We start from the raw sequence: 24,907 nt of genomic DNA on the forward strand, positions 1-24,907 counted from the left end.
TAGTTTTTAACTTGTAGAAAATTGGTAAGATGCTCATAATTTCTGCTCTGTAAAGAAGATAGCACCAAAGGTCATAGTTTATTGTCCTGTAGGACATTAATCAGATTTATATCTAATTTAGCAATAATTTAGAATAACTTCAGTATTTTCTCATACTGATGATACACATTATTTCTCTTATCTTTCTTTAAATCATCTTTGTTTACTGCTGGTTTTCTCAATAGTTAAAAAACTTGACCTGTGTTTAACTGTATTTGTATGAGCATTATTTTATAACATTTTGAAATTATACTTTGACATTTTATAGAAGTACAACTTGGTACTATTTAAAATATTTAAAATCTTGGGCGCCTGGTGGCTCAGTGGGTTAAGCATCTGTCTTCAGCTCATGTCATGATCTCAAGGTCCTGAGATCGAGGCCCGAATTGGGCTCCCTGCTCAGTGAGGAGTCTGCTTCTCCCTCTCCCTCTCTCCCCGACTTACGCCTGCTCTCTCTCTCTCTCTCTCAAATAAATAAAATCTTTCAAAAAAAAAAAATCACAAAATCTAGTAACACTTCCGTTCTCATTCTTGTTGACCTTTGTTGAGGTATTTAGCCCCGAGCTATAGTCTTTCCCTCTGTTCCAATTCCTGCCCCTAACTTGGGGACCTTCTTGTCTTTAGGCAGGATGGATCCATCCTCTCCCTTTTCAGTTCCCTCCTATCCTGTTTCCAGTGGCCTTCCTCAGTTCTGTAATTCACTTCTTCACTCTTCTTCACTTCTGTAACTCAGTACAAAGGATTTTAGATACTCTATTCTTTCAGAACTGTTCATCTCAGATATTTCTGTGCTTTTTGCTCTGTACTGCTTTTAGATGAAAATGTCTTGTTTTTCTGTTTAAAAGAAGTAACATGTTTCCTGGAAAATTTTTTTCAGAAAAAATTTTTTCAGAAAAAAAATTTTCAGAAAATCAAAAAGATTCAAAAGAGAGAATCAAGACGCTGCCATCCAGAGCATACCACTCAGCATTTTGCAACTTTTTAAACTTGCTGTCAGGAAGAGCTTTTTGTTTGCTTTCCAAAATGGGATCTTACCATTCATTTTACTTTTGTAATCTGGTTTTTGCCACTCAATGATTTACCTTTCTCAGCCAATAAATAGAGACCTACATCATCATTATTATGGCTGAAAAACAATTTATTTTATGGATGTAATGTTCTTTGTCTAACCCAGGGTGTCTCAACCTCAACACTGACATTTGGGGCTGGATAATTTATTGCAGGGCCTGGACTGTGCATTGTAGGATGTTCTGTAGCATTCCTGCCATCTACCAGTTATATGCCAGTGTCATCATCCCCCTGGTCATGACAATGAAATATGCTTCCAGCTAGGGGCCCCTGGATGGCTCAGTAAGTTAAGAATCTGACTCTTGGGCGCCTGGGTGGCTCAGTGGGTTAAGCTGCTGCCTTCAGCTCGGGTCATGATCTCAGGGTCCTGGGATCGAGTCCCGCATCAGGCTCTCTGCTCAGCGGGGAGCCTGCTTCCCTCTCTCTCTCTCTCTCTCTCTCTCTGCCTGCCTCTCCATCTACTTGTGATCTCTCTCTGTCAAATAAATAAATAAAATCTTTAAAAAAAAAAATAAAAAAAAAATAAAAAAAAAAAAAGAATCTGACTCTTGATTTCTGCTTAGGTCATAATCTCAGGATCCTGAGATAGAGCTGGGCATGAGGCCCTGTGATCAGCAAAATAATCTCTCTGTCCCTCTCCCTTCCCCTCTGCTCCTCCCCTTCTGCCTGTCCCCCTGGTCCTCTCCCACCCCTCCCCCACCTGCCCCTCTGAGCTTGAGCACTCCTTCTCACTCTCAAATAAATAAATAAAATCTTTAAAAAAAAAATATTTCCGGGCGTCTGGGTGGCTCAGTGGGTTGAGCATCTGCCGTCGGCTCAGGTCATGATCCCAGGGTTCTGGGATCAAGCCCCGCATCGGGCTCTCTGCTCCTCAGGGAGCCTGCTTCCTCCTCTCTCTGCCTGACTCTCTGCCTACTTGTGAACTTTGTCTGTCAAATAAATAAATAAATTCTTTAAAATATATATATATTTCCAGCTATTCCAAATGGCTTCTGTGGGCAATCTTATCCCAGTTGAGAAAAACTGACATTATCAGTCTACTATTACTTAAAATTTACACTTATCTATTTTTTACAATAAAAACAGTGGTGCTAATAACAATCCTAACATATATAAACTTAGCACTTCTTTGAGTTCCTGCATAGCTTAAATTCCTAGAAAAGAACATATTTTAAATGTTGATGTCTATTCCCAGATAGTTCTCCAGACATGTTTTATCAATTTATAGTACCATTTAAACAGCAGAAATGCCATTTCCTCAGATCTTATCCAAGTACTGTCCATCTTTTAAATCTTTCTTAGTGAAATGCAAAACATAATACTATTTTGCCCTTTAAACTTGTAAATTCTTTGATTGCTAATCAGTTTGGTAGCTTTTACCATGTTTATTGGTCATTTGTATTACTCCTTTTGTGAGCTGCTAATTATTATCTTTTGTCCATTCTTGGTTTTGCAAAAGCTAGTAATTCTTTCTTCCAGTTTGTAATTTTTCTGGTAACATTTATGCTGAGTTTTCCTTTATAGAAGTTATACATTTTTTGTGTCATCAAATTATTAGCCTCTTTATTGTGGTTTTACTGTTAGTGGTGTCATACTTAGAAAGATCAACTCTGAAGTCTTATACTTCAGAGTTTTACTCTATTAGACCAACCTTCTATTTTTCTTTATTTCTCACTAGACCCTAACTGAGCCTTTACTATGTCTAGACCAGCGCAGATCAAATTCGAATGCACATATGGATTAACTAGAATCTTATTAAAATTCACATTCTGATTCAGTAGGTTTGTATGGGACAAGGGACTCTGCCTTTCCAACAAGCTTACAGGTGATGTCAGTGCTCTTCCTGGACCACACTTTTTTTTTCTTCTAATTTTATTTATTTATTTGACACAGGGAGAGAGAGAGTACAAGCAGGAGGAGCGGCAGGGAGAGGGAGAAGCAGGCTCCCGCAGAGCAGGAAGCCGGACCCAGTGCTCCATCCCAGAACCCCCAGACCATGACCTGAGCCGAAGGCAGACCTGGGTGGCTCAGTTGGTTGGGCGTCTGCCTGGACCACACTTTGAGTCACTAGGTTTTAGACCTTCAGCCCTCAATTCTCTGTACTCTCTCCATCCATTCTCTGATTAGTTCTCCTCTGAATTTGCTTCCCTTCCTCCCTACTGTGAATCCCAAGGGTAGTAATTTCAACTATACTTCACCCCTTTGGTTTTTTGGTACAACAACCCTTGCAATCTCCACTTCAATATTGACAAAGCCACCATTTCTCCATTTCTCCAGTCTCCAGCCACAGTACCACTGAAGAAATCCTGTAACTGCTACTTTCTTCTATAACAAATGTATCATTTCTAAAGACCAATCAGCAAGCTTTCACTTTGTTCCTCCTCAGCTGCCTTTCCCATTTTCAAAGTAACTTTGCCTAAATGTTAACTCCTCAACCCCGCCCCACCTCCTTTGAAGCCTCTTTGTCAGTGAATGGCAGTAAAAGAACCTCTTCAAGCCACCTAGTAGAAGTCACAGCATAGTAACTGCTGCAAGTTTAAAAAGAAATCTGTTCAAAAACCCAACAATGTCAAGATTTTCCAACACTTAGAAAAGTCTGTCTAAAGGCTTATGAATTAAATTAGATTATTTAATAAATACCTCATACAGTTCTTACAATGTGCCTGCCAACTTTAGTTAGGTAGGTAGAAGGAGCGAGGATTGGAACCCAAATCTTTTGACACTAGTCTTAGGCTTTATCCCTCCAGGCACTGGCGCTTGGGAAACACAGGAGGCCTCATTGTTCCTGAGAGCTCAATTCTACAATAGTTATCTGTGTCTGCAACAAAGAAGAGGCAGGCAAATCAATAGCGGTTTTCAGCTCCGGATGCATATTTGATTCACTCGAAGCACTTTTTAAAAATGTCCTTTCCAGGACCTCACCAGGACAAAATCTGTTCAATTAGTTTTCAGTGGTGCGCTAGTATTTTTAATCTGTTAAAGAGGAATGTTATTCCAAATCAGGGGTTTTTAAGCTTTTTATGTTCACTGGACCCTTGGCACAAATCTCCAATCTCTCTGACCGGTAATGTGTGACATATGTGTGAGGTCTTGGCCCACACCACAAACCGCCTCTTGGGTTTTGGTGAGATCTGTTATCCCTAGTGCAAATGTAGACCACCCCATCCTTCCAGAAGGAAGCATTTAAGAAAGAGAGAACTAAAATTGGCCTAGGGTGTGTTGGTGGAGGGAGTGTTGGATTTACAAATAGTGGCTGTGTTTCTTCCATGTGATTTCCAGTTTTAAATTTAATTGATGTAGCCAATCTCACGCACCAAATAAATTTGTCGGAAATTCTCCTATACTGCACAGTTGGCAATTGAAAACTTCTACACACACGCGTTCTTCTCTCTTGAATCCCTCGCGTCTTCAGAGCAGGGCCGGGGAGCCTGGCACAGCTGGGACGCAGCCGCTCCGGCTCCCAGAGCTCTCACGGTGTCCTGGGGCTCCAGTCGAGCCAAGGGCCCGGCTCCACAGCTGCAAACTCGCAGCAGCTGGAGACACCCAAACGCCCGCTTGCCCCTCGCCGGAGCCGTGGCCGAGGGGAGGACACGCTTCCAACCCGGGGCGCCGGCAAAGCCTGGGACCGCGACAGGCGACTCAAAGATTACACCGCCCTCCGCCGCCCTAGACCGCGCACCCGCACGGTCCACCGCACCCCGATAAGCCCGCGCTGCGCGGGTTCCAGTCCGCCCAGGTGCGAAGGGCGCTGAACCGCCCCCGCCGCGCCGCTCGGCCCCGCCCACCAGGGACCTGCGCGACGCCCGAGTGGGCCGGCGGCACGTCAGTCAGGCACCGGGGGCGGAGTCCGGGAGCGCCGGACTATAATTGGCTCCGGCCGGCGGCTGGCGACGGATGGAGGTGTGCGCCTGGGCAAGGGTGAGGCTGAGGGTGCGCGGAGCTCCTGGCAGCTGCCGGCCGGCGGCGACTCTCGGACCGGAGGGAGGGAGGAAGGGAGGAAGGGGCGTGCGATGGGATGGAGGGCAGCCCGCACTTGGGGCTGCCCGGGTTCCGCTCACACCAACTCCCGAAGGTGCTGCTTCCCACTTTCACCTCCTCGGACGCGGGCAGCGGTGGTGTCAGGGGACTTGACAGTACAAAGCTGTGCCGAGCTGGGGACGTCCACAGCCCTTCCCGCCTCTGTTCTCAGCTTTGTTATTTGTATTCATCTCCAGAACATGGACTTCGTCCGCCTCTGGCTAGGGCTGCTGCTGCCTTTGGGGGGTGCGCTGGACTTCGGCTACCACCACCAGGAAGAGATGGAAGCGTTTTTGAAGAATGTGGCCCGAAACTACAGTTCTATCACTCGCTTACACAGTGTTGGGAAGTCTGTGAAAGGTAGGGTCCGTCTCGTGCACTTGCCCAAATCCCCAGTCCTCGCTTTCATTCATTAAATACACCTTAGTTTTCTGTCCCCTTTCCTTGGAGCTACTCAGAGGAGCTCCAAGAGGGCAAGCTGGTGCCTTGCGTGTTGGTTGGTTTCTGCTTTTGTGTGTTGTGTTGTTTTATTTTTCAAGGGAAGTAGTAGGAAGACCTGAATTTTAGTAGACGTCTCTGCTGTCATTCAGTGTCATTGAGTCTTGTTCTTTTTCCATCTTGCTGGCACTAGTTGCTTGAGGTAGGTAAACTTTATCCATCGCAGCTTTCCCCTTTTGTTGGCTTCTTTAAATAGGATTTGGACTGTTAGTATCATTTCGGTTTTTTCAAAGTCTCCTTTAAGCTAAAATAGTTCAGTTCTGTTGGCGAGATTTCTGTTGTGTATAATCAACCCTATGACATAAAGTGATGCAAAACTATTGTTTCTATAAGTTTATGTTAAATAGTACCGTTGGTAAGATTTGTGTCATGCCTAACTAGCCCTCTGGCTTAAAGTTATGCAAAAAAGTGACTGATACTGATTAAAGGCTCTTTTAAGATTATCTCTTTGGATAAGACAATTGCTGGATAATAAATATGTTAGCAATGATTGGGACTAGCATTTTCACATTTATCATTTAATTGCTTGTTTTAATTTAGAAATTAATATATTAAATATAAATAACTGTATATTAAGTCTCATTTTGATAGACAAGGAATTTGAATCAGAGATATTAAGTATTTTGCTCAGGATCACCAGATGGTTGATTTTATAACCAGGATTGGCATTCAGATCCTTCTACTTAAAGGTGTAGATATTTTGGGGAAAGTCAAATACTTTGTTAAACATTGTTATTTCTTAATCTTTTTATATTGCTACCCCAGAAGAGATTACCTGAAAACTTAATGCTTAAACCAAAAGTTTTGTTAAGTTTATGCTATTTGGAGCTCCTCTCTTTATAAGGTGTAGTCAGACTTTACCTAGATTTCAGCTCTGAGCTTTTGAACCAGGGAGTGCCTCTTAATTACCATATTTTCAAGAAAAAAAATTAGTCATGGTTTTTATGTTAAAGAAGACCTATTATACAAATTTATTTACATCCAATCCAAAATAAAAAATGCTGGGTCAGGTGTGTAATGGTATCTTTGTTTTCAAACAACATTGCCAAAGAGTTGGTGCCAGAATTACTCTGTACTGATCTATAATCCAAATTACAAAGGTTGGATGTGTAAGAAATTGTATCTTGAATGAGCATATGTATTCAGCCTTTTGAAATCATTTCCCCCTACGGTTCAAAAAGACCAATTTTAAAAGATCTAAGAATACTAATTATATTAATAAAGGAAATACCTTGAGTTATTGTTCTGCCATCATTTAAACCACAAGATGATGAGGGTGTTGTTAATTTTAAGTACTAAATGATTTGGCAAGTTTTTATGTTTTCAAGCAAAAGTGCTTTTGAAAGAAAATTGGAGAATCTTTTAATAATGTGAACCAGCTCCTCTGATCTGTCTTGCATGATATCAGATGACCGTGGCAGTGAAAGCCGCTAGGCTCCCCCTCCCCAACTTTGTATGCACTCTTATGGATAAAGGACTGAGACGTTATCCTGTAAAAATAAAATCTGACACTAGTCATCAAATGTTTGTGTTGAATATATTGTTCTGCATAACTACCCCAGTTAGGAAAAAGTTTCCAGGTGGTGGGTTAAACTGTACACTCTATCATTCACTGCATGTTTTCATGACCATTGAAAACCAGTGCTCATTTGTTGGTGCTCCTTTCACTAGATAGGCAGTTTTCCCTGGCCCGCCCTCTGGTGTAGGATAGTCTGCTTAGCAAACAGCCTTTATGATACGTGTTATTTATTTAATTTATTATGAACCTGGGCAATCTACCTAGAAGAGAAAGGAATATTCCTACCCGGTCAAATACATTTTTAGCTTTTGTAAATGCACATCGAATGGATTTTTGTTTTAATCATGAATCCCATTCTGCTTTTCTTCCTCAATTCACATTTTTTCATTACATATCTCTATGAACTGACAAGGTCTGCAGAGGTAAATTGGTTGCTGGATAGTGTTTTATCCTCGTGGTTTAGGAATTGTCTTATAGGAAATTGTCTTCGTCATTTACCTTTTGGGGGTATCTATATGGTTCTGATGATCTAGTATAAACAACGATGCTTTAAGAGCATTGATAACATCATGATGATTACCTTCCATTATAACTGGTGCTTTTCTTTTAAGTTTTTTATTTTGAAATGCTTGAAACCCACACAAAAGTTGAACTCACATACACCCATCACCCAGATTCAGCCATACTAGACTGACCATATTTCGTTTGAACCTTTTGGAGGAAACCCCATGACCTAATGACCTAGTAAAATCTTAGGTGAAACGAGAGAAGCAACTCCAAAAACTGACAACCAAGTTGAGAAAAATTAGAAAAGGTACAATATTTATTGGTTTATTCATTGCTCCATTTAGTTAAGCAAATATACCCCCTTTTTTTTCCACTCCTAACACCCTCTGTCTAGTATGATGCTGGCACATATTCAGTAATTTTTATCCTTTTTTTAAATGAACTGAATGTTTGCTGAGTGAAAGCTTTGTGAAGTAAGCAAAGTTGTGTGCCATTCATTGCCTACTGTTAGGTAGCCCCCTTTAAAGGACAAATACATTTATTGTGGATTTCCCTAACAAGCCTCTCCACCCCCCAGAGTTAGTTCTAGGACTGTGCATGTGTATGTATTTTTTTTCCTGCCACTTCTTTTCTTTTTTTTTTTTTTCTTTTTTAAGTTTTTAATTCCAGTTAATATATGGTGTTACATTAGTTTCAGGTACAATATAGTGATTCAGCACTTCCATACATTACCCAGTGCTCATCACAAGTGCACTCCTTAATCCCCCTCAGCCCATTTCACCCATCCTGCACTCCCCTCTCCACTCCTCTGGTAACTATCAGTTTGTTTTCAATAATTAAGAGTCTGTTTCTTCATTTTGTCTGTTTCCGTTTGTTCATTTGTTTTTTAAATTCCACATATGAGTGAAATCATAGGGTATTTCTCTTTCTCTGACATTTTGCTTACCATTATACTTTATCCATGTCATTGTAAGTGGCATGATTTCATTATTTTTTATGGCTGAATAATACTTCATTTTGTGTGTTGGTGTGTGTGTGTATAAATATACATACCACATATTCCTTATCCAATCATCAATCAGTGGACACTTGGCTGCTTCCATATATTGACTGTTCTGAATTGTGCTGCTATAAATACAGGGGTACATGTATACCTTAGTATTCTTTGGGTAAATACCTAGTAGTAAAATTACTGGATGGTAGGGTAGTTCTATTTTTAACTTTTTTTTTTTTTAAGATTTTATTTATTTATTTGACAAAGAGAGAGAGAGAGAGAGATCACAAGTAGGCAGAGAGGCAGGCAGAGACAGAGGGAAGCAGGCTCCCTGCTGAGCAGAAAGCCTGATGTGGGGCTCTATCCCAGGACCCTGAGATCATGTCCTGAGCTGAAGGCAGAGGCTTTAACCCATTGAGGAACCCAGGCGCCCCTATTTTTAACTTTTTGAGGAACCTCCATACTGTTTTCCAGAGTGACTGTGCCAGGCTGTGTTCCCAGCAGTGGATGAGTATTCCTTTTTCTAGTTTTAGGACCATTTAAAATGAGGTTTTCTACCATCTCCGTTTTTAAGAATTCTCCGTTTTAAGACTTCCGGTACGTCTAACCTTTACTTTATCTGAATAAAGAAGGTTGCAAAGGGCAAGGAGTAGATAATAAAAATCTGTTATCAAGTGCTTTCCATATTGTGTTTTAATACATTATTTCAATCTCAGTGACTCTGAGTAGGTATTGTTATCCTTGTTTACAAAACAGGTCAAATGAAGCACAAGGAAGTTAATTAACTTGCTGAAGATCACACAGCCAGTTAAGTGTTAAAGGATTCAAATGCAGATCCATGATTTTCCCAAGCCCATCTCTTTGACATTTAAAGAAGCAGTTTGGCACAGATGTAGATGATTACAAGGAGAATGAGGTTGTTAGTGGAGGGTTTCAGAGTCCTGTTTGGGACACATGTGATTTGAAAGCATAGCTTCTGCCGTGGATTGATAGCTGTGTTGTTTATGACGGTAGTCATTAGTCACCTGGATATTGAGCAATTGGAATGTGACTAAAGAGAACTGAGATGTGCTAAAAGTGATTTTTGTAGACTTAATACAAAAAAAGCAAAATAATGTTTTTATGCTGATCACCTGTTGAAATGACAACTTAGAACTATAGGTTAAAATTATTTTAAAAATTTCACCTACTTTTCACTTCTGTTAGTGTGGTTAGAAAATTTTAAATTATATGATTTGCATTATACGTTTTGATTGGGCTCTGCTGACCTAGAGAGAAGTTTGGTAGTAACCTTCTTCTTAGTATAAAAGGAATTTAAGTTCATTTAGAAAATTTGGAAGATAGAGCAAAGCACCAGGAAGAAAATTAAAATCTTACCACCATACAAAGAAAACAGTTAGTATACTAAAATCACTATGTGTACTGTTCTGTGCCTTTCTCCCCCACAGTAAGCAATTATCTTGTTTGTCCATACAAACATGTTATTTCTAAAACTTGATTTTAGGGGCATGTGAGTGGCTCAGTGGGTTAAACCTCTGCCTTCAGCTCAGGTCATGGCCCCAGGGTCCTGGGATGGAGCACCGAGCCCGCATTGGGGGGGGGGGTCTCTGCTCAGCAGGGAGACTGCTTCCCCGGCTCTCTCTGCCTACTTGTGATCTCTCTCTATCAAATAAATAAATAAAATCTTAAAAAAAACAAACAAACTGGATTTTAATGCCTGCTTTGTGTCCTACCAATGGATATCCTAGTTTTTTTTAACTTCTATCCCACTGATGGACGTTTGTTTCTAAAATTTTCCTATTACAAACAATGCCAGAGTAGACCTCTTCACCGGGAAGACGGCAAAAATGGTCGGAACACAGGCTTTGGAACCACAGTAAGTGCAAATTCTAGATCCTTTACTCTGTAGCAATGTGTCCTGGAGTTGTTGGATAATTCCTGGCACATAGAAAGTGCTACATAAAAGCCACTGCTAGGGATACAGTAGCTTCTATTAGGGAAAAATTTCAAAATTACCGGGTCTTAAGCAGTTTTATATATTTGATACGTGTAACCAAATTGCTGTCCCAAAAAGATTGTACTGATTTTCATAATCGCACAAGAAATGTAAGCTAAGAAGAAAACAACTTCTCTATATCTATTAGTCATAAATCAGTACTGGCATTAGGGGTTTAAAAGATTATTATAGTATTTGTCAAAGAGCACAATGTGTTGGTCATACAAGATGAATCCGTTGTGGAGATCTGCTTTACTTCATCGAACCTACAGTTAACAATACTGTATTGTATGCTTAAAAATTTGCCTAGATGGTAGATCTTAAGTTGCATTCTTTTTTTTTAAAATATTTTATTTGTTTATTTGACAGAGCTAGAGAGAGAGCACAAGTAAGCAGAGCGGCAGGAAGAGGGGGAGAGAGAGAAGCAGGCTCTCTGCTGAGCAGGGAGCTCAATGCGGGGCTCGATCCCAGGACCCTGGAATCATGACCCGAGCCGAAGGCAGCCCCTCAACCACTGAGCCACCCGGGCGCCCCCTTAGGTTGCATTCTTAAAATAATAGCACAATAATAAAGACTTTTGAAGTTTCTATTTTTCACTGTTTAATGTATAAGGGAAGATTTATTTCTCATGCTTTTTCCCCAACAACATTCACCTTCACATATTCAACAGATACTAATTGTAATTACCTTGCCAGGGGCAATACCATTTCAGATGCTACCATTCTAGTAATCTACCTAGAAATGGTTTAGACTCTTGCCCTGAAGAGGCATGTACAGTGTTCTCCCACACACATCTCTCGTTTACTGCCCTTGATGGGGTAAATTTTAGGCTGGTGATTTGCCCTCAGAAAAGAACATTTTATGTAAAACTTTGCCACAACATTTGGTTTTCTGTCACACTTTGTTCATTTCTCAAGTGAGATCATAAAGCTAGTTTGCTTGGGATCCTGTATTAAATGCTCATTTTTATTTTTATTATCACTATTGTTGTTATTATTTATTTTTTATTTTTTGAGAGAGAGCATGTACACAGAGGGGCGGGGGCAGAGGGAGAGAGGAAATCTTAAGCAGGCTCCCTGCCCAGCACAAAGCCCAGCATGGGCTCGAACTCACGACTCTTCGCTACCTGAGCTGAGATAAAAAATCTGATGTTTAACCAACTGAGCCACCCAGGAACCCCTAAAATGCTCATTATGATGTAAATATGATATTGAGGACCAAATATCAAAACTATTAAAATCTAAGAATTTCAGCTGTGAAACACATTTGTGATTTAAAGTTACAATGGCTTGGCAAACCTTTGTGGTCCTTGAAAAGATTGAAATGCAAAGTCCTTTTCTGAAACATCTACAGCTATCAGCCCTGTTTGTCACCATTCAGTGTTTCTTAAAGATACTGCCTTTTAAAATACAGAACGAAAAAAAATAAAAATAAAATATAGAACGGATTTAGATTCACCCTACATTTGTAGTATGATATGTTAAAAGAGGAAATTGAGACAGAATATCCAAAAAGTAACATAGAATTTTACTCTGCTTCTATCTAGTAACCGTTTTGATTCCAGATCTCAAATCTCTCTAAACAGCAATACTCTAGGGACGATTGGCATATGGAACTTTTAAAAAAATAACATCAAGCAACTTTTACTGTTTGCCTGATACTTTACGTATTATGTATCACCTGATCATTCTAACAATGGTATGAAATACTATTATCCTCCAATTTACATATGAAGAATTGAGATTAAGTGAATTATACATAGTAAATGAGAGAGGAACCAAATTATCAATAAAGGAAACCAATGTGTGTCTTGTGCCAAATTTTGAATCTTTTTCACTCTGAAATTTCTCCAGTTACGTTTTTCTCTGTCCCCGTTTCTTACCTCCTCCACCTTGTACTTCCCGCACCCCATCTTGCCTCTGACCCTTGATTCTGAAAAAGTTGACATGCATCCTCTAACATCCAAGAAAAGTCCTATATTAAATGTTTTTTTTTTTTTTTTTTTAATGTGTTAAATGCTCTTCTGTGGAATTCCTTGACCCCTTTTAGGTATTCAGTTTCATCTAAAGCAGTTTGGATTCCATCTTTTGTTATAAAGGTAAATTTTTTCTATATGCCAAAACTCTGAGATTGAGGCAAAAGGAGACGTCTGAGATTCTGGTTTGCACACTTATGGGAGGGACATCCACCCACCAAAATGCCATCTCTTTAGAGAACAGTGATTCTCATTAAGAGCAGTACCGCCCCCTAGGGGGAATTTTGGAAATGTGAGGGGGAGGTTTAGGCGGTAACTTAAAAGTCTCGGGAGGGGAAACCCTACTGATGCATTCTTCTGATCTTGTCAGCAATGTATGAATAGTTATGCAGAGTAAAAAAAAAAAATTGTCACCCACATTTTCTAATGCCCTCTAGGTGAAACACCAGAGCCTAAAACCAAACTCTGTTTTATGTGTTAATAAAACTTTTCCCGCAGTTTTAATATATACTGAACTTTCCAGGAACATAACTGTATGTAAACCGAGGGAAAATTCTCTTTTCCATAGCTCTGAACTTGACTGAGAGGGATTTCACATTCGTAAAATCTTCACACCAGTGACTACCCCCCCCACCCCCGGATCCATCTGCCTTTGTAACAGATGTGTTCATGGACTCTCAAGGATAGATACAGGCATCTGACTTTCTCATGTCTTCTTGTGGCTCCTGCCCCAGGTTTTACCTGCTGATACCATGTTTGATTATAAGTTGTTTCCCTTTTATTTCTCTTTTATATACTCTGAATGCTATATTGATCGTTTTGAAATTATCTACATAAATGTGTTTTCTGTGAGTGGTATGCCAGCATGGTAAAGGAGGAGTTGCAAAATATTGGGCATGAAAAAAGAGGCATAAACTGATGGGGCTGGGAGCTGTTGAAATAAAATCACAGACCTAGATTCAAGTTCATGTAGCCAGCATCCAAAAGGTGTTTGATCTCTGTTCGTAATCAGTGAACAGGCACACGTGTCTGGAGGCAACACCGTGGTGGTGACCGTGGTATCTGAGCTAAGCAATAAAAACTGCCATTCCTCCTGTTTCCTGCTTTCAGTTTGTGTATCTACAATGTCCCTTTCTTTAAGAGTACCTCCTAAGATTAAAAAGAACTCTAAAGTAAAAAAAAAAAAAAAAAAAAAAAAAAAATTAAGATGATTTCAGACATCAACTGGCACCTGGGTTAGGAGAAGGGCCATTAAAGCAAATCTTCCTATTTAGTGATTTGAAGCAACTGGTCTTCTTCCTGGCTCCACAGTGATTCAATGTAACAGAGAATAGTCGTTTGCTGAGTTCACCCGTCCTAATTTGAGTTTGGTTAAAAGGAAGCAGACATGAGTTGCACATTGAGAATGTTTCTCATCTTGGTGTTGCAAGGACTGCTGCATGTCAGATGTTTTAAAGTACAAATTTTCTGGTCTGTGACCCTTGGCATAGTAGCTTCAGCAAGCTCAGCTGGAGGGCTTAGTCTCCACTGCATCAGAAAAAGGCTGCCAACTTCAAACAAATTGCCTTCAAACTGCTCCGCAGACTTATCAAGAACTTACCCAGAGCTGAAGATAACAGCCTTCATGGTGGGGTATAAAGGCAGTAACAGTCGTGCTTATGTACTGGGAGGGTTTACCCTTCCATAGAGTCTAGTAAAAGAAACCAACGAGATCCCCCTTCTGTTTAAGAACTTTCCATTTGTTGCTTTCCCAGTTTTTTAATTCAGCTGATAGAAATCTCTGAGGAAACTAGAACCACACTTGAGCAAAACTGAAGTCACATGAACAGTTATCCAAATACATGCCTCAGATACCTTTCTGACAAAGTACACAAGTATGTTACGAATACAGTCAGAGGAAATGTAGTACAATGTCCCATTTTTAGAGTGGGAATGGATGTCACAGACCCTGTGATCCCTCATTCAGTTCTTCACAGCTTAGTTCAAAATGTTAATTCCTCCTGGAAGCCTTTCTCCAGTCCCCTGGGTGGACTTAGCATCTCCCTGGACCCCTTTTCCTGATCAACTTTGGGGGCTTCAGCGATGTTGCCCCTGGGGGCAGGGATCAGGCTGTGTTCATCTTCGTATCCTAGGCCCGGATGTGTCCTTATTAAAGGCCAAGCACTCTTGGGGTCAAAGCTGGAAAGTTTTTCCATGCATAGTAAGTGAGACATGAATGTATAGCATATAGTCATGTCATTATACTGTGTTAGGATATAGAATATATGTTTTTATATGTGCTTTCATGTATTCACATTTATCATATATAACTTTGGTATATAACTTTATATTGCTACATAAATTGTATGTAGTAAGTACTGCAGTCTCTCAAGTATTTTTGTGGTATTTTTACGGTATTCAACTGAATTTCTAAGCATAATAGAAAGTCTGAAATTTATCTGAAATTTGACTCCATGTGCATCTAGTATTATTAAGGTGGAAATAAATCCAATTAAAAAGTAATGGGGGGGGTGCCTGGGTGGCTCAGTGCGTTAAAGCCTCTGCCTTCGGCTCAGGTCATGATCTCAGGGTTCTGGGATCGAGCCCCACGTCAGGCTCTCTGCTCAGCGGGGAGCCTGCTTCCCTCTCTCTCTCTCTGCCTGCCTCTCTGCCTACTTGTGATCTCTCTCTCTCTGTCAAATAAATAAAATCTTTAAAAAAAAAAAAAAAAGTAATGGGAAGGGGCGCCTGGGTGGCTCAGTGGGTTAAAGCCTCTGCCTTTGGCTCAGGTCATGATCCCAGGGTGCTGGGATGGATCCCCTCATTGGGCTCTCTGCTCCGCAGGAAGCCTGCTTCCTCCTCTCTCTTTCTGCCTGTCTCTCTACCTACTTGTGATCTCTGTCTGTCAAATAAATAAATAAATAATCTTAAAAAAAAAAGGCAATGGGAAAACTATTGAGTTGCTATTTTATGGCAAATAATATAAATTGGAGAGGTAGATGCCATAGTTCCAGAGAAGTAACTAGAGCGTTGGAGATGGCATCAGGGACCTCTGTGTCTTTCAGGCGGTGAAAGGCATGATTACCCTCACAAGCCTAGAGTGGTTCTGTCCCCTTAGTCCTTGGGTCCCCCCAATCAAACATACATTAAGAGCGAGTAAATATAGGAGATATGCATGCTGCTCCAGTAAGGAGTTTGAGTGAATATGCCTTGCTTTATTTGAACGGTGCAAAGGTAACTCAAGTGTCTATTTAGAGAATTTAAAAAGAGAAGAAAAGAATCCTGTGATGAAACCTGCCCTCTACCCCACACAGTTGAGCGGAATAAGGATATCCTTTGATTCAGTGACTTTTCTCCATCCACACTCCGGAATGTTGTACAGATTTAAGATGAATGCAGCTGACACGTTTAATTATTCTTGCTTCAAGTGGTTCAGAAAGACACAGGTTTTGGAAATTCACAAATAGTCTGTCGAAGAATCTTCACTTTAATTTTTAGATGTACTAAATATTCATTCCCTTGTTCACTGTTGATAACTCAGTTAGGCCACCCATTAAAATTCTCTTGAAGGCAGGGGGTGGTAATCCCTCTTGTGAGTATAGACACCTGGAGATGTGTAGAGTACACAGATCATTTTTTTAAAGATTTTATTAATTTATTTGAGAGAGAGGGTACAAGCAGTGGGGAGGGGCAGAGGGAGAGAGAGAGAAGCAGACTCCCTGCTGAGCGCAAAGTCCTATGTGGGGCTCCATCCCAGAACTTGAGATCATAACCTGAGCTGAAGGCAGACGTAAATGACTGAGCCACCCAGGCACCCCTGCACAGATCATTTTAATATGCAACAATTCAATAGTTTCCCCATTCCGTTTTAATTAGAAAGATTTGTGTATACCTTAATAATACCAGATGTACCTGGAGTTAAATTTCAGATAAAGGCTACTCAGTTGGAGACTATTTTTTTATTACCCTATTATAAATTTTTTTTATATTTTTATATTTTTTTATTATAAAATACTTCTATTTTCTATAACTCAGTTGAATAATCTTACCATCCTAGAGATAAGCCTAGCTGGTTTATCATTCGTTACTGGTAAGTTGCTTTCTCTTTTTTAAGAAACAGAAAGCTAAATTGGGATATACCACATTCTGGCTTTAATAAACAGTTTATAGGGCTTGGTCATCTTTTAAGTTTTAAGAACATGTACTTTTAAGTGCACAGAATGTTTTTATGGGATCTATAGCACACACTAGTTCCAGGTGCGGAAGTGGGCAACAATTGCAAAGGCCTCAAGGTGGACAGGGCTATTGAGTCGTACTGGGTGAAGTTGGAGAGGTATGCGGGGGACAGGTCTCTAGAGAGTAATTTGCAAATCAGTTCAAGCATGGAATGTTTGATTCTGTTCTGAGGATAATAGGGAACCATTGGAGGGTTTTAAGGACCATAATATATGAACTGAGGTAGGTTTAAAAAAGATAGTAACTTTGGCTGCTGAATAGAGAATTAAAAAGGCAAAATATAGAATTATATTATAGTCAGGCAAATGGTGATGGCGGTGATTTTGATTAAGAAAATGGAAGGAAGTGTAAAGATTAGAGATTTGTCTCAGAAATAAAACCAACAATACTTGCTAATAGATTGGAAGGGAAGAGGAATATCAGGAGAAAAAATATCCAGGAATGACCTTTAGTTTTTATGTTTGGCCAACAGAGTGTGGGAGGTATTATTGACCAACATAGAGACAACTAGAAAAAGGCAAGTTAGGGCTGAAATCAAGAGTTCTGATTTAGACACTTTTTTTTTTTTAAAGATTTTTATTTATTTGACAGAGAGAGACAGCGAGAGAGGGTACAGAAGCAGGGGGAGTGGGAGACGGAGAAGCAGGCTTTCTGCTGAAGAAAGAGCCCAATGCGGGGCTCGATCCCAGGACCCTGGGACCACAACCCGAGCTAAGGGCTGACGCTTAATGACTGAGCCACCCAGGTGCCCCTAGACAACTTTTTATTATAAGTTTGAAGTCCTTAGTAGACATCCACTGGGGATGTCCAGTAGTTGGGCATGGGTGTGGAGTTTAGGGGAGAGGTTGGCTAGAGAAATAGACAGATACACTTCAGGGTTATCAGTATATAGATGGTATTAAAACCCATGGAACTGAAAATAATCTAACAAGCAAGTGAAGCTAAAAGAAGGCCAGAATAGGGGCGCCTGGGTGGCTCAGTGGGTTAAAACCTCTGCCTTCGTCTCCAGTCATGATCCCAGGGTCCTGGGATAGAGCCCTGCATCGGGGCTCTCTGCTCAGCGGGGAGCCTGCTTCCCCTCCTTTTCTCTCTGCCTGCCTCTGTGCCTACTTGTGATCTCTGTCTGTCAAATAAATAAATAAAAATATTAAAAAAAAGAAGAAAAAAAAAAAAAGAAGGCCAGAATAGAGTGCTAGGGCATTATGCCATTTAGAGTCTGGTAAAGATAGAAGCTGGTGAAGGAGGTGAAAAGAAAATCAGCAATAAGTTAGGAGGAAAAGGAAGAGTTGGGATCATAGACGTCAAGGAAGGTCAGCAGCTCAAGAAGGAGGCTATTTTGGGGTCCCTTGACTATCCACTGGTGAATTGCTAGAAAGACTCACAACTCAACATGAAGTCCTACTCAGAGCTAAGGTGTTGTTGTTTTTTTTTTAAGATTTAATTAATTTATTTGAGAGAGAGCAAACAAGCATGAGCAGAGGGAGAGGGAGGAGCAGACTCCCCACTGAGCAGGGAGCCCTACACGGGGCTTGATCCTAGGACCCTGGGACCATGACCTGAGCCAAAGGCAGATTCCCAACCAACTGAGCCACCCAGATGCCCCAGAGCTAAGGTTTATTAAACAAAAGGTATGGTGTAGGAACAGCAGGATAATGGTGACCTACATATGCAAAGACCTGAAAGGTCAGCAGCTGCTTCTTCGCTGTCTCTCTGTGAGGATCCCACAGCTATGTGTTTCTCTCCAGCTGTGAACTGTACCTCCACCCAGGGAAGCCCACTCAGGTCTTGGCAGTCCAGAGCCCTTCAAGGGCACTGATCACATCACTATGGGGCCATCTAGAGTGCAGACTCCTACAGGCTACTTGGTGTACCTCATGAATCTTCTTATTTACTTTAAACAGTGCTTTTGGCTTGGTTCATCCTGACCTACTACTGACTTGAGGGTACAAAATAACATCATTAATTAGTGAACATTTCAGGAATATAGTGCTGGGTGTTTGGTTAAGGGTCCTTGCTGCCACTGCTGGTGTTCCCAGACATAAGCAAGGGGTGATTAAAAGAGACAGGCCGTTTTAACTCTTTCCTTGCTGAGGTCTTGGTTAACCAACCATGTGGAATGCTGCTGTAACTGAAAAGCCAGAGCCAGGAAGTGGAATTAAATAAATTGTTTTTCTCTAGACCTATTTATTCCAAGGATATTTATTGAATGCCTAATATAATTTGTGGTGTGTGCTAGCATAAGAATATAGAGGTAAAGAAGTTAGACTTGGTCCCTGACCTGGTGGGGTTGACAGCCTGAGAGGTGAGTAGGAGGGAAGAGATCCCCCCAGGAGTTACAGGTGTGAGTGGCCCTGTGGGAGCCATGGCAAGGAGACACACGTTGGCCGAGTCCTGCAGGCGTCCGGGTGGAAGGGGGAAGGCGAGGCAATAAAATAGCGTGTTCAGGGGCCTGGTGGTGAAGGAGCATATTGACCTTGAGGAACGTTCGAAGTTCAGTGTGGCTGGAGGGGAGAGAGGAGGCAAGGGTGGGAGGATCAAGGAGGACCTTGTACACTTTGTCGAAGACTTTGGGCTTCATCCGGAAGGAGCCATAATCATCCTAAGGATTCATGCCTGATCGAAAAATGACACATTTGTTTTCTTGATTGGAGACCTTCTGAAAACTTTACATTTCATTTTGCGTCACAGTAAAGATACCCTTTAAGAGATAAGGTGGAACAGCTATTTCTGGGAGGAGAAAAAAAATGAGAAAATACAAACCCACCAGACTGAGTAAATCAGGACACCAATAACATGTAATATCAAATCCATAAATATAACACTTCCCAACAACTGTCCGTGTGGAAAGTTCTGATTTAAATCCCATAATTCGACTGAACTATTCATTTAAATCTTAAAGATTATTTTACAATACAGTTTACTAGAAACATTTCAACAGTGTATGACACATAGTATCCTTTTGCCCTCATAGAGCACAAATCACATGAGAGGGAAGGATTTTTTTTTAAGATTATTTATTTATTTATTTATTTGAGAGAGAGTGAGAGAGAGAGCATGAGAAGGGAGAAGAAGGTCAGAGGGAGATGCAGACTCCCCATGGAGCTGGAGCCCGATGTGGGACTCGATCCCAGGACTTTAGGATCATGACCTGAGCAAAGACAGTTGCTTATCCAACTGAGCCACCCAGGTACTCCCGAGAGGGAAGGATTTTTTTAATGAGTTTTGGAGGCAATTCTGTGTATGCTAAACTTATAGAGAAACTGATAAATGTTAAACCTAGAATTCAAAGAGAAATGCCAGAATATGTAGAAACAGATACTTTTTTTCCAGCCGTATTGAGATATAATTGTCGTCTAACATTGTGTAAGCTTAAAGTATAGAAATGATTTGATATGCACATATTATAAAATGATTGCCATAATAAGATTAGTTAACACCTCTTTCACCTAACATTAGTACTCTTGTGGAGGTGGTAAGAGCGGTTAAGATCCACTCTCAGCAACTTGAAAAGTATATAATATATAATAAAGTATTGTTAACTATGGGGACATGCTGTACATTAGATCTCAGAACTTACTTGTCTTATAACTGGAAGTTTGTACCATTTAATCAATGTCTCCCCATTTCCCACACTTCCTGGTTCTTGGCAATCACCAATCTCCTCTGTTGCTATGACTTTGGCTTTTTTAGATTCCACATCAAAATGAGATTATAAAATATTTATCTTTCTGTGTCTGACTTATTTTACGTAGCATAATGCTTTTAGGTTTCAACCATGTTGTCCCAAATGGCAGTATTTCCTTTCTTGTGGCTGAATAATACTCCATTATGTATCACAGAAAATTTAATATATATAATAGGCAATTTAATATATATTGTGTATAATAGGCTATGTTATATATAGTAATATAGTGTGTGTGTGTGTGTGTGTGTATTCATATACATATATATGGTTATCCATTCATCCATCTCTGGACATTTAGGTCGTTTCCATGTGTTGGCCATTGTGAATAATTCTGCAATGAACATAGGGGTGCAGATACCTCTTAGGGAGAGTGATTTCATTTCCCTTGGACATCTGTATCCAGAAATGGGATTGCTGGATCATATAGTGGCTCTGGTTTTAATTTTTTTGAGGAAGCACCATACTGTTCCCCATAATGGCTGCACCATTTTACATCCCCACCAACAGTGCATAGATACCTTCTACTTAAAAATAATGTGGGTGGGATTCTGGGTGGCTCAGTGGGTTAAGCCTCTGCCTTCGGCCCAGGTCATGGTCTCAGGGTCCTGGGATCGAGCCCCACATCAGGCTCTCTGCTCAGCAGGGAGCCTGCATCCCACCACCCCCACCCTGCCTGCCTCTCTGCCACTCGTGATCTCTGTCTGTCAAATAAATAAATAAAAAGTCTTTAAAAAAAATAATGTTGGGATATTGTTCTTATGAAATACAACCATTTGTATTTCCAGGTGGTAGTAGCAGCACTGAGAGGGAGCTCAATCATGGTTTCATTTTCTAGGGAAGCTAAGAGCCGTGAGGATGGGAGATGAAAGAAATGCAAGCACTGTTTATTGAGTGCCTGTCCCGTACCCATACTGTGCTGGGCCCTTTACAAATTTTCCTCATTTAAGCTGTGTATAAACTCTGAACTCTTTACATTCCTATTTTAGAGCTGAGAACAAATAGAGCTCAAAGATGAAGCAATTGATGACCCAAGCTTCTATCTTGGGAACTTGGTGGATTTGGGTCATTAACCCACATTTGGGCCTTAGTAGTTCATTTATATATTTATTCAAATATTCAGGGAGCTCTTGTTGTCTACCAGGATCTGTAGAAAGGTACAAAGAACAAGGCCTGGATGTTGCTCTTTCCGAGTTAGGGCTGGAGGCTGGGGTCTTGATATTGATTCACTGAATGAGAAAAGCACCGTAATAGGACTGTGGAGTTCAGAGGCCTGACCTCCAGGAGGCTATCAGGGAAGCTGATACTTAAACAAAGCTCTGAGTGTTATCAGGTGAACAGGTGAGAGGCTAGGAATTCCAGGTAAAGTGAATGAAAAAACAGACCACAGCCTAGGGGCCTTGGTGGGATTCGCTCCGAAGCGGGTGGGAGCAGTTTGTGCTGACAATGCCCTTGTATGTGTGATCAAGGATAAAGAGTTGCTGGTGCCTGTTTCTACTGGCTCTTAGCATCTAGGGTGTCTTAATTTGTGCTCACTGGAAGATAATAAAGTTTTAGAAGGATTTTGTCGTCATGGGGCCTTTTTTTTTTGGAAACAGTGATAAATAGGGAAAATATTTTGACTCCCATAACTCTTCACTAAAATTGCAATATTTGTAGCCCCAAGGGAATTATGTTTCCATAGGACATTCTGTTCTCTGTTCTTGGAAAAATGTTTAAAAAGGAGTGATAAAGGGTATTTGAGGATTAGTAATAAAGTTCTACACTTTATTGAATGCTTACTATGTGCTAGATACTTACTTGTATGCACTGTTTTAAATCCTAATGTCAATATGGGAATTCAGTAGTGTTCTCTGTGTTTCACAGATGGGAAACTAAGGCTTTGAGAAAGATGACATGCCCAAGACACTTTAGCTAGTATGTGACAGGGCTGGGAATTCATACCCAGGTCTGTCAGAATTCAGAGCCCCAGTTGTTCCAGTTTTTAAATGGTCTGTAGAGCCTGGAGGCTCCTGTCAAGGTGACTTGGAATACTAACGTGGGTAAGGAAACCAAAGACAGCTTGGGATACCGTTCCCTAATGCTAAGCAGCTCATCTTTAACTTTTTATTTTATTTTTATTTTTTTTTTAAAGATTTTATTTATTTATTTGACAGAGAGAGAGAGCAAACAAGTAGGCAGAGAGGCAAGCTGGGGTGGGGTAGGGTGGGGAGGCAGGCTCCCTGCTGAGCAAAGAGCCCGGTGTGGGGCTCGATCCCACGACCCTGAGATCATGACCTGAGCCAAAGGCAGAGGCTTAACCCACTGAGCCACCCAGGCGCCCCTCATCTTTAACTTTTTATATTGGATTTCTTAAAAATTGGAATAAAGGTCACGTGACTAGTGGTGGGTAGCATGAAAATTACTGCATCAACCATGATACCTTTGCCAAGATAGACTGAAGATGTGCCATCAGCAAGGCAATGTGCCAGGGTCTGTGGTACATGCGAAGAAGTATCAATCCTGCCCTTTGGAACAGAGATGCCTTACAAAGGGTGTTCAGAGGCTTCTGAAACTGATCAAGACAAGATTGTATCCCGTAGAGAATACTGAATATACTCTGTATATCAAACCAAATGCAGGAGGTTGTATAAATAAGAGTGTCTTGGTTGATCACCTTTGGTTTAGGCAAAAGATCTCAATCTGGTCCCTCCCCATGCCCAAATCCTTGCTATGCTCTAGGGAGACACAGTCTAAGTATCTCAAAATGCTTGGAAACACTTAAACACCCCTCGTGGTTTGCCTGAGTCCAGCATCTCCCCCTCACAACTGACGTTCAGACTCACACGGGCTCAGCTGGTGGACAAAGTGGGAGGGGAGAGAGCAGGGAATAGAACCTGGCCATCAGGAACTTTGAATCTTCCAGTGAGCACAGACTAAGATACCTTAGATGCTAAGGCTGCGGGATCCTGGGTAAGGACTGGGCATAAGACATCAAGCCACCTGATGGGCAGGACAGAGTTCTCTTAGCATCCTCATGTCTGGGAGGAGAAGATGGCCATGCAGGATGTCAGCCTCCACCCCTCCCGAATGGTCTGTAAATGAGATAGTCCAGTCAGACAAGTAAGGGTGTCATTGCTGGTCACCAGGGGTTCCTGCTCGCTGGAGATGGAAATGAGTTAAGGAAGGGAAACAGTAACCTTTCACACTGGGGAAATAAACAGAATCTGAGGTAGTCACACCCTGCTGCCTGCTCTGTAGGCTGGCCACACTGGATATCCTCTAAGGGATATCTGGTGAGCTAGCATAAAGGTACAGTGCTGTCTAGTGAGAAATCCTTCATTTTTGAGGGGGAAACACTAGGGAAATGGAGTGTTGTCCAGTTAGAGAAAGTAACTGTCCAGGCATCTGAATTCCCAAAGATCTTTGGCTCCTGGGCACCACGGCGTGATCTCTTAGGTCATAAGTGATAAGTTGAAAAATGCCTCTTCTCCCATTCACTCTTTTTTTTTTAAAGATTTTATTTATTTATAAGAAAGAGATCTTGGTAACAGGTATTAAAATTGGGGAGCTATCAGAATAGGGTGAAGTATCATTTTTATACCCAGATCTGTAAATACACAAGTATTTGAAAATGACAAAAAAAGTTTAATAGTGGTTAAGCCTCTGTTATGCTCTTCAGTAATTGTGATTTTGAGCAAGATTCTTAATCTCTTTGGGCCTATTTCCTCTTTTGTAAAATGGAAATAATAGTATTAACCTTATGGGTTGTTGAGGGTAAATGAACGAATAGATAGGAATGTGATTGGCTCAGGGTGTGATTGGCAGCTAAGAAATGCTGTGGAAGTGCGCGCCACCATTGCTGTTATGGAAATTGAGACCTTGGGCAAGTGGGAAGCACGGCAGTGACACGTGCTTTGGCATTGAGAGCAGGTGAAGCCACCATTCACCGAGGGTGCCTTTGTGCTTTCCCTCATTGGGTTTTTGTAGCTCTGAGGTAAATACCAGCTGACAGCTTTGGAGACTGACTTGCCAGTGGTTAAGTAACTTGCCCAGGGCCACAGAGTAAGTAGCTGGCAGATGCAGACCAGACCTCTCCTTCATCAGAGCCTGGCTTCCCCCACCCCTGCAGGTTTCAGGGGGCCTCACTCCTGCCAGCACACCTTGTGCTGGGCCCCGCAAGTTACAGTCTCCAAGCCAGACCCTCCTTTGACAGAAGAGGAACGTGAGGCTGTTGGATGAAGTGATTTGCCAGAGGTCCCCCTCTCCTTAGATTGTGCAGTCCAGATGCAGAAACCAGATTTCATATGAAGGCTGTGTCTCTATGTAGGGCCCAGTTGCTTATGATGTGTCTGGCAGAAAAGAGTCAGGGTACGTTGTCAGGTACCAGAAGGCTGATCGCATTGGGATTTAGCATA

At 41.2% G+C, this 24,907-nt stretch overlaps 1 protein-coding gene across 1 annotated transcript in view; it reads left to right on the top strand.

The window, feature by feature from the left end:
• Positions 1 to 5,004: 5,004 nt before the first annotated feature.
• Positions 5,005 to 24,907, top strand: part of LOC111142131 (carboxypeptidase M) — a 70,071-nt gene continuing 50,168 nt past the window's right edge. Inside the window, exons 1-2 of the mRNA XM_022495110.1 lie at positions 5,005 to 5,025; positions 5,322 to 5,484. Of these exons, the coding sequence (XP_022350818.1) occupies positions 5,325 to 5,484 (160 nt within the window). The 5' untranslated portion in view covers positions 5,005 to 5,025; positions 5,322 to 5,324. The remainder of the gene's footprint in view (positions 5,026 to 5,321; positions 5,485 to 24,907) is intronic.

This window comes from Enhydra lutris, unplaced genomic scaffold, assembly GCF_002288905.1.
Source record: "Enhydra lutris kenyoni isolate GAN:26980312 unplaced genomic scaffold, ASM228890v2 scaffoldscaffold7, whole genome shotgun sequence".
In the NCBI taxonomy this organism is placed as follows: domain Eukaryota; kingdom Metazoa; phylum Chordata; class Mammalia; order Carnivora; family Mustelidae; genus Enhydra; species Enhydra lutris.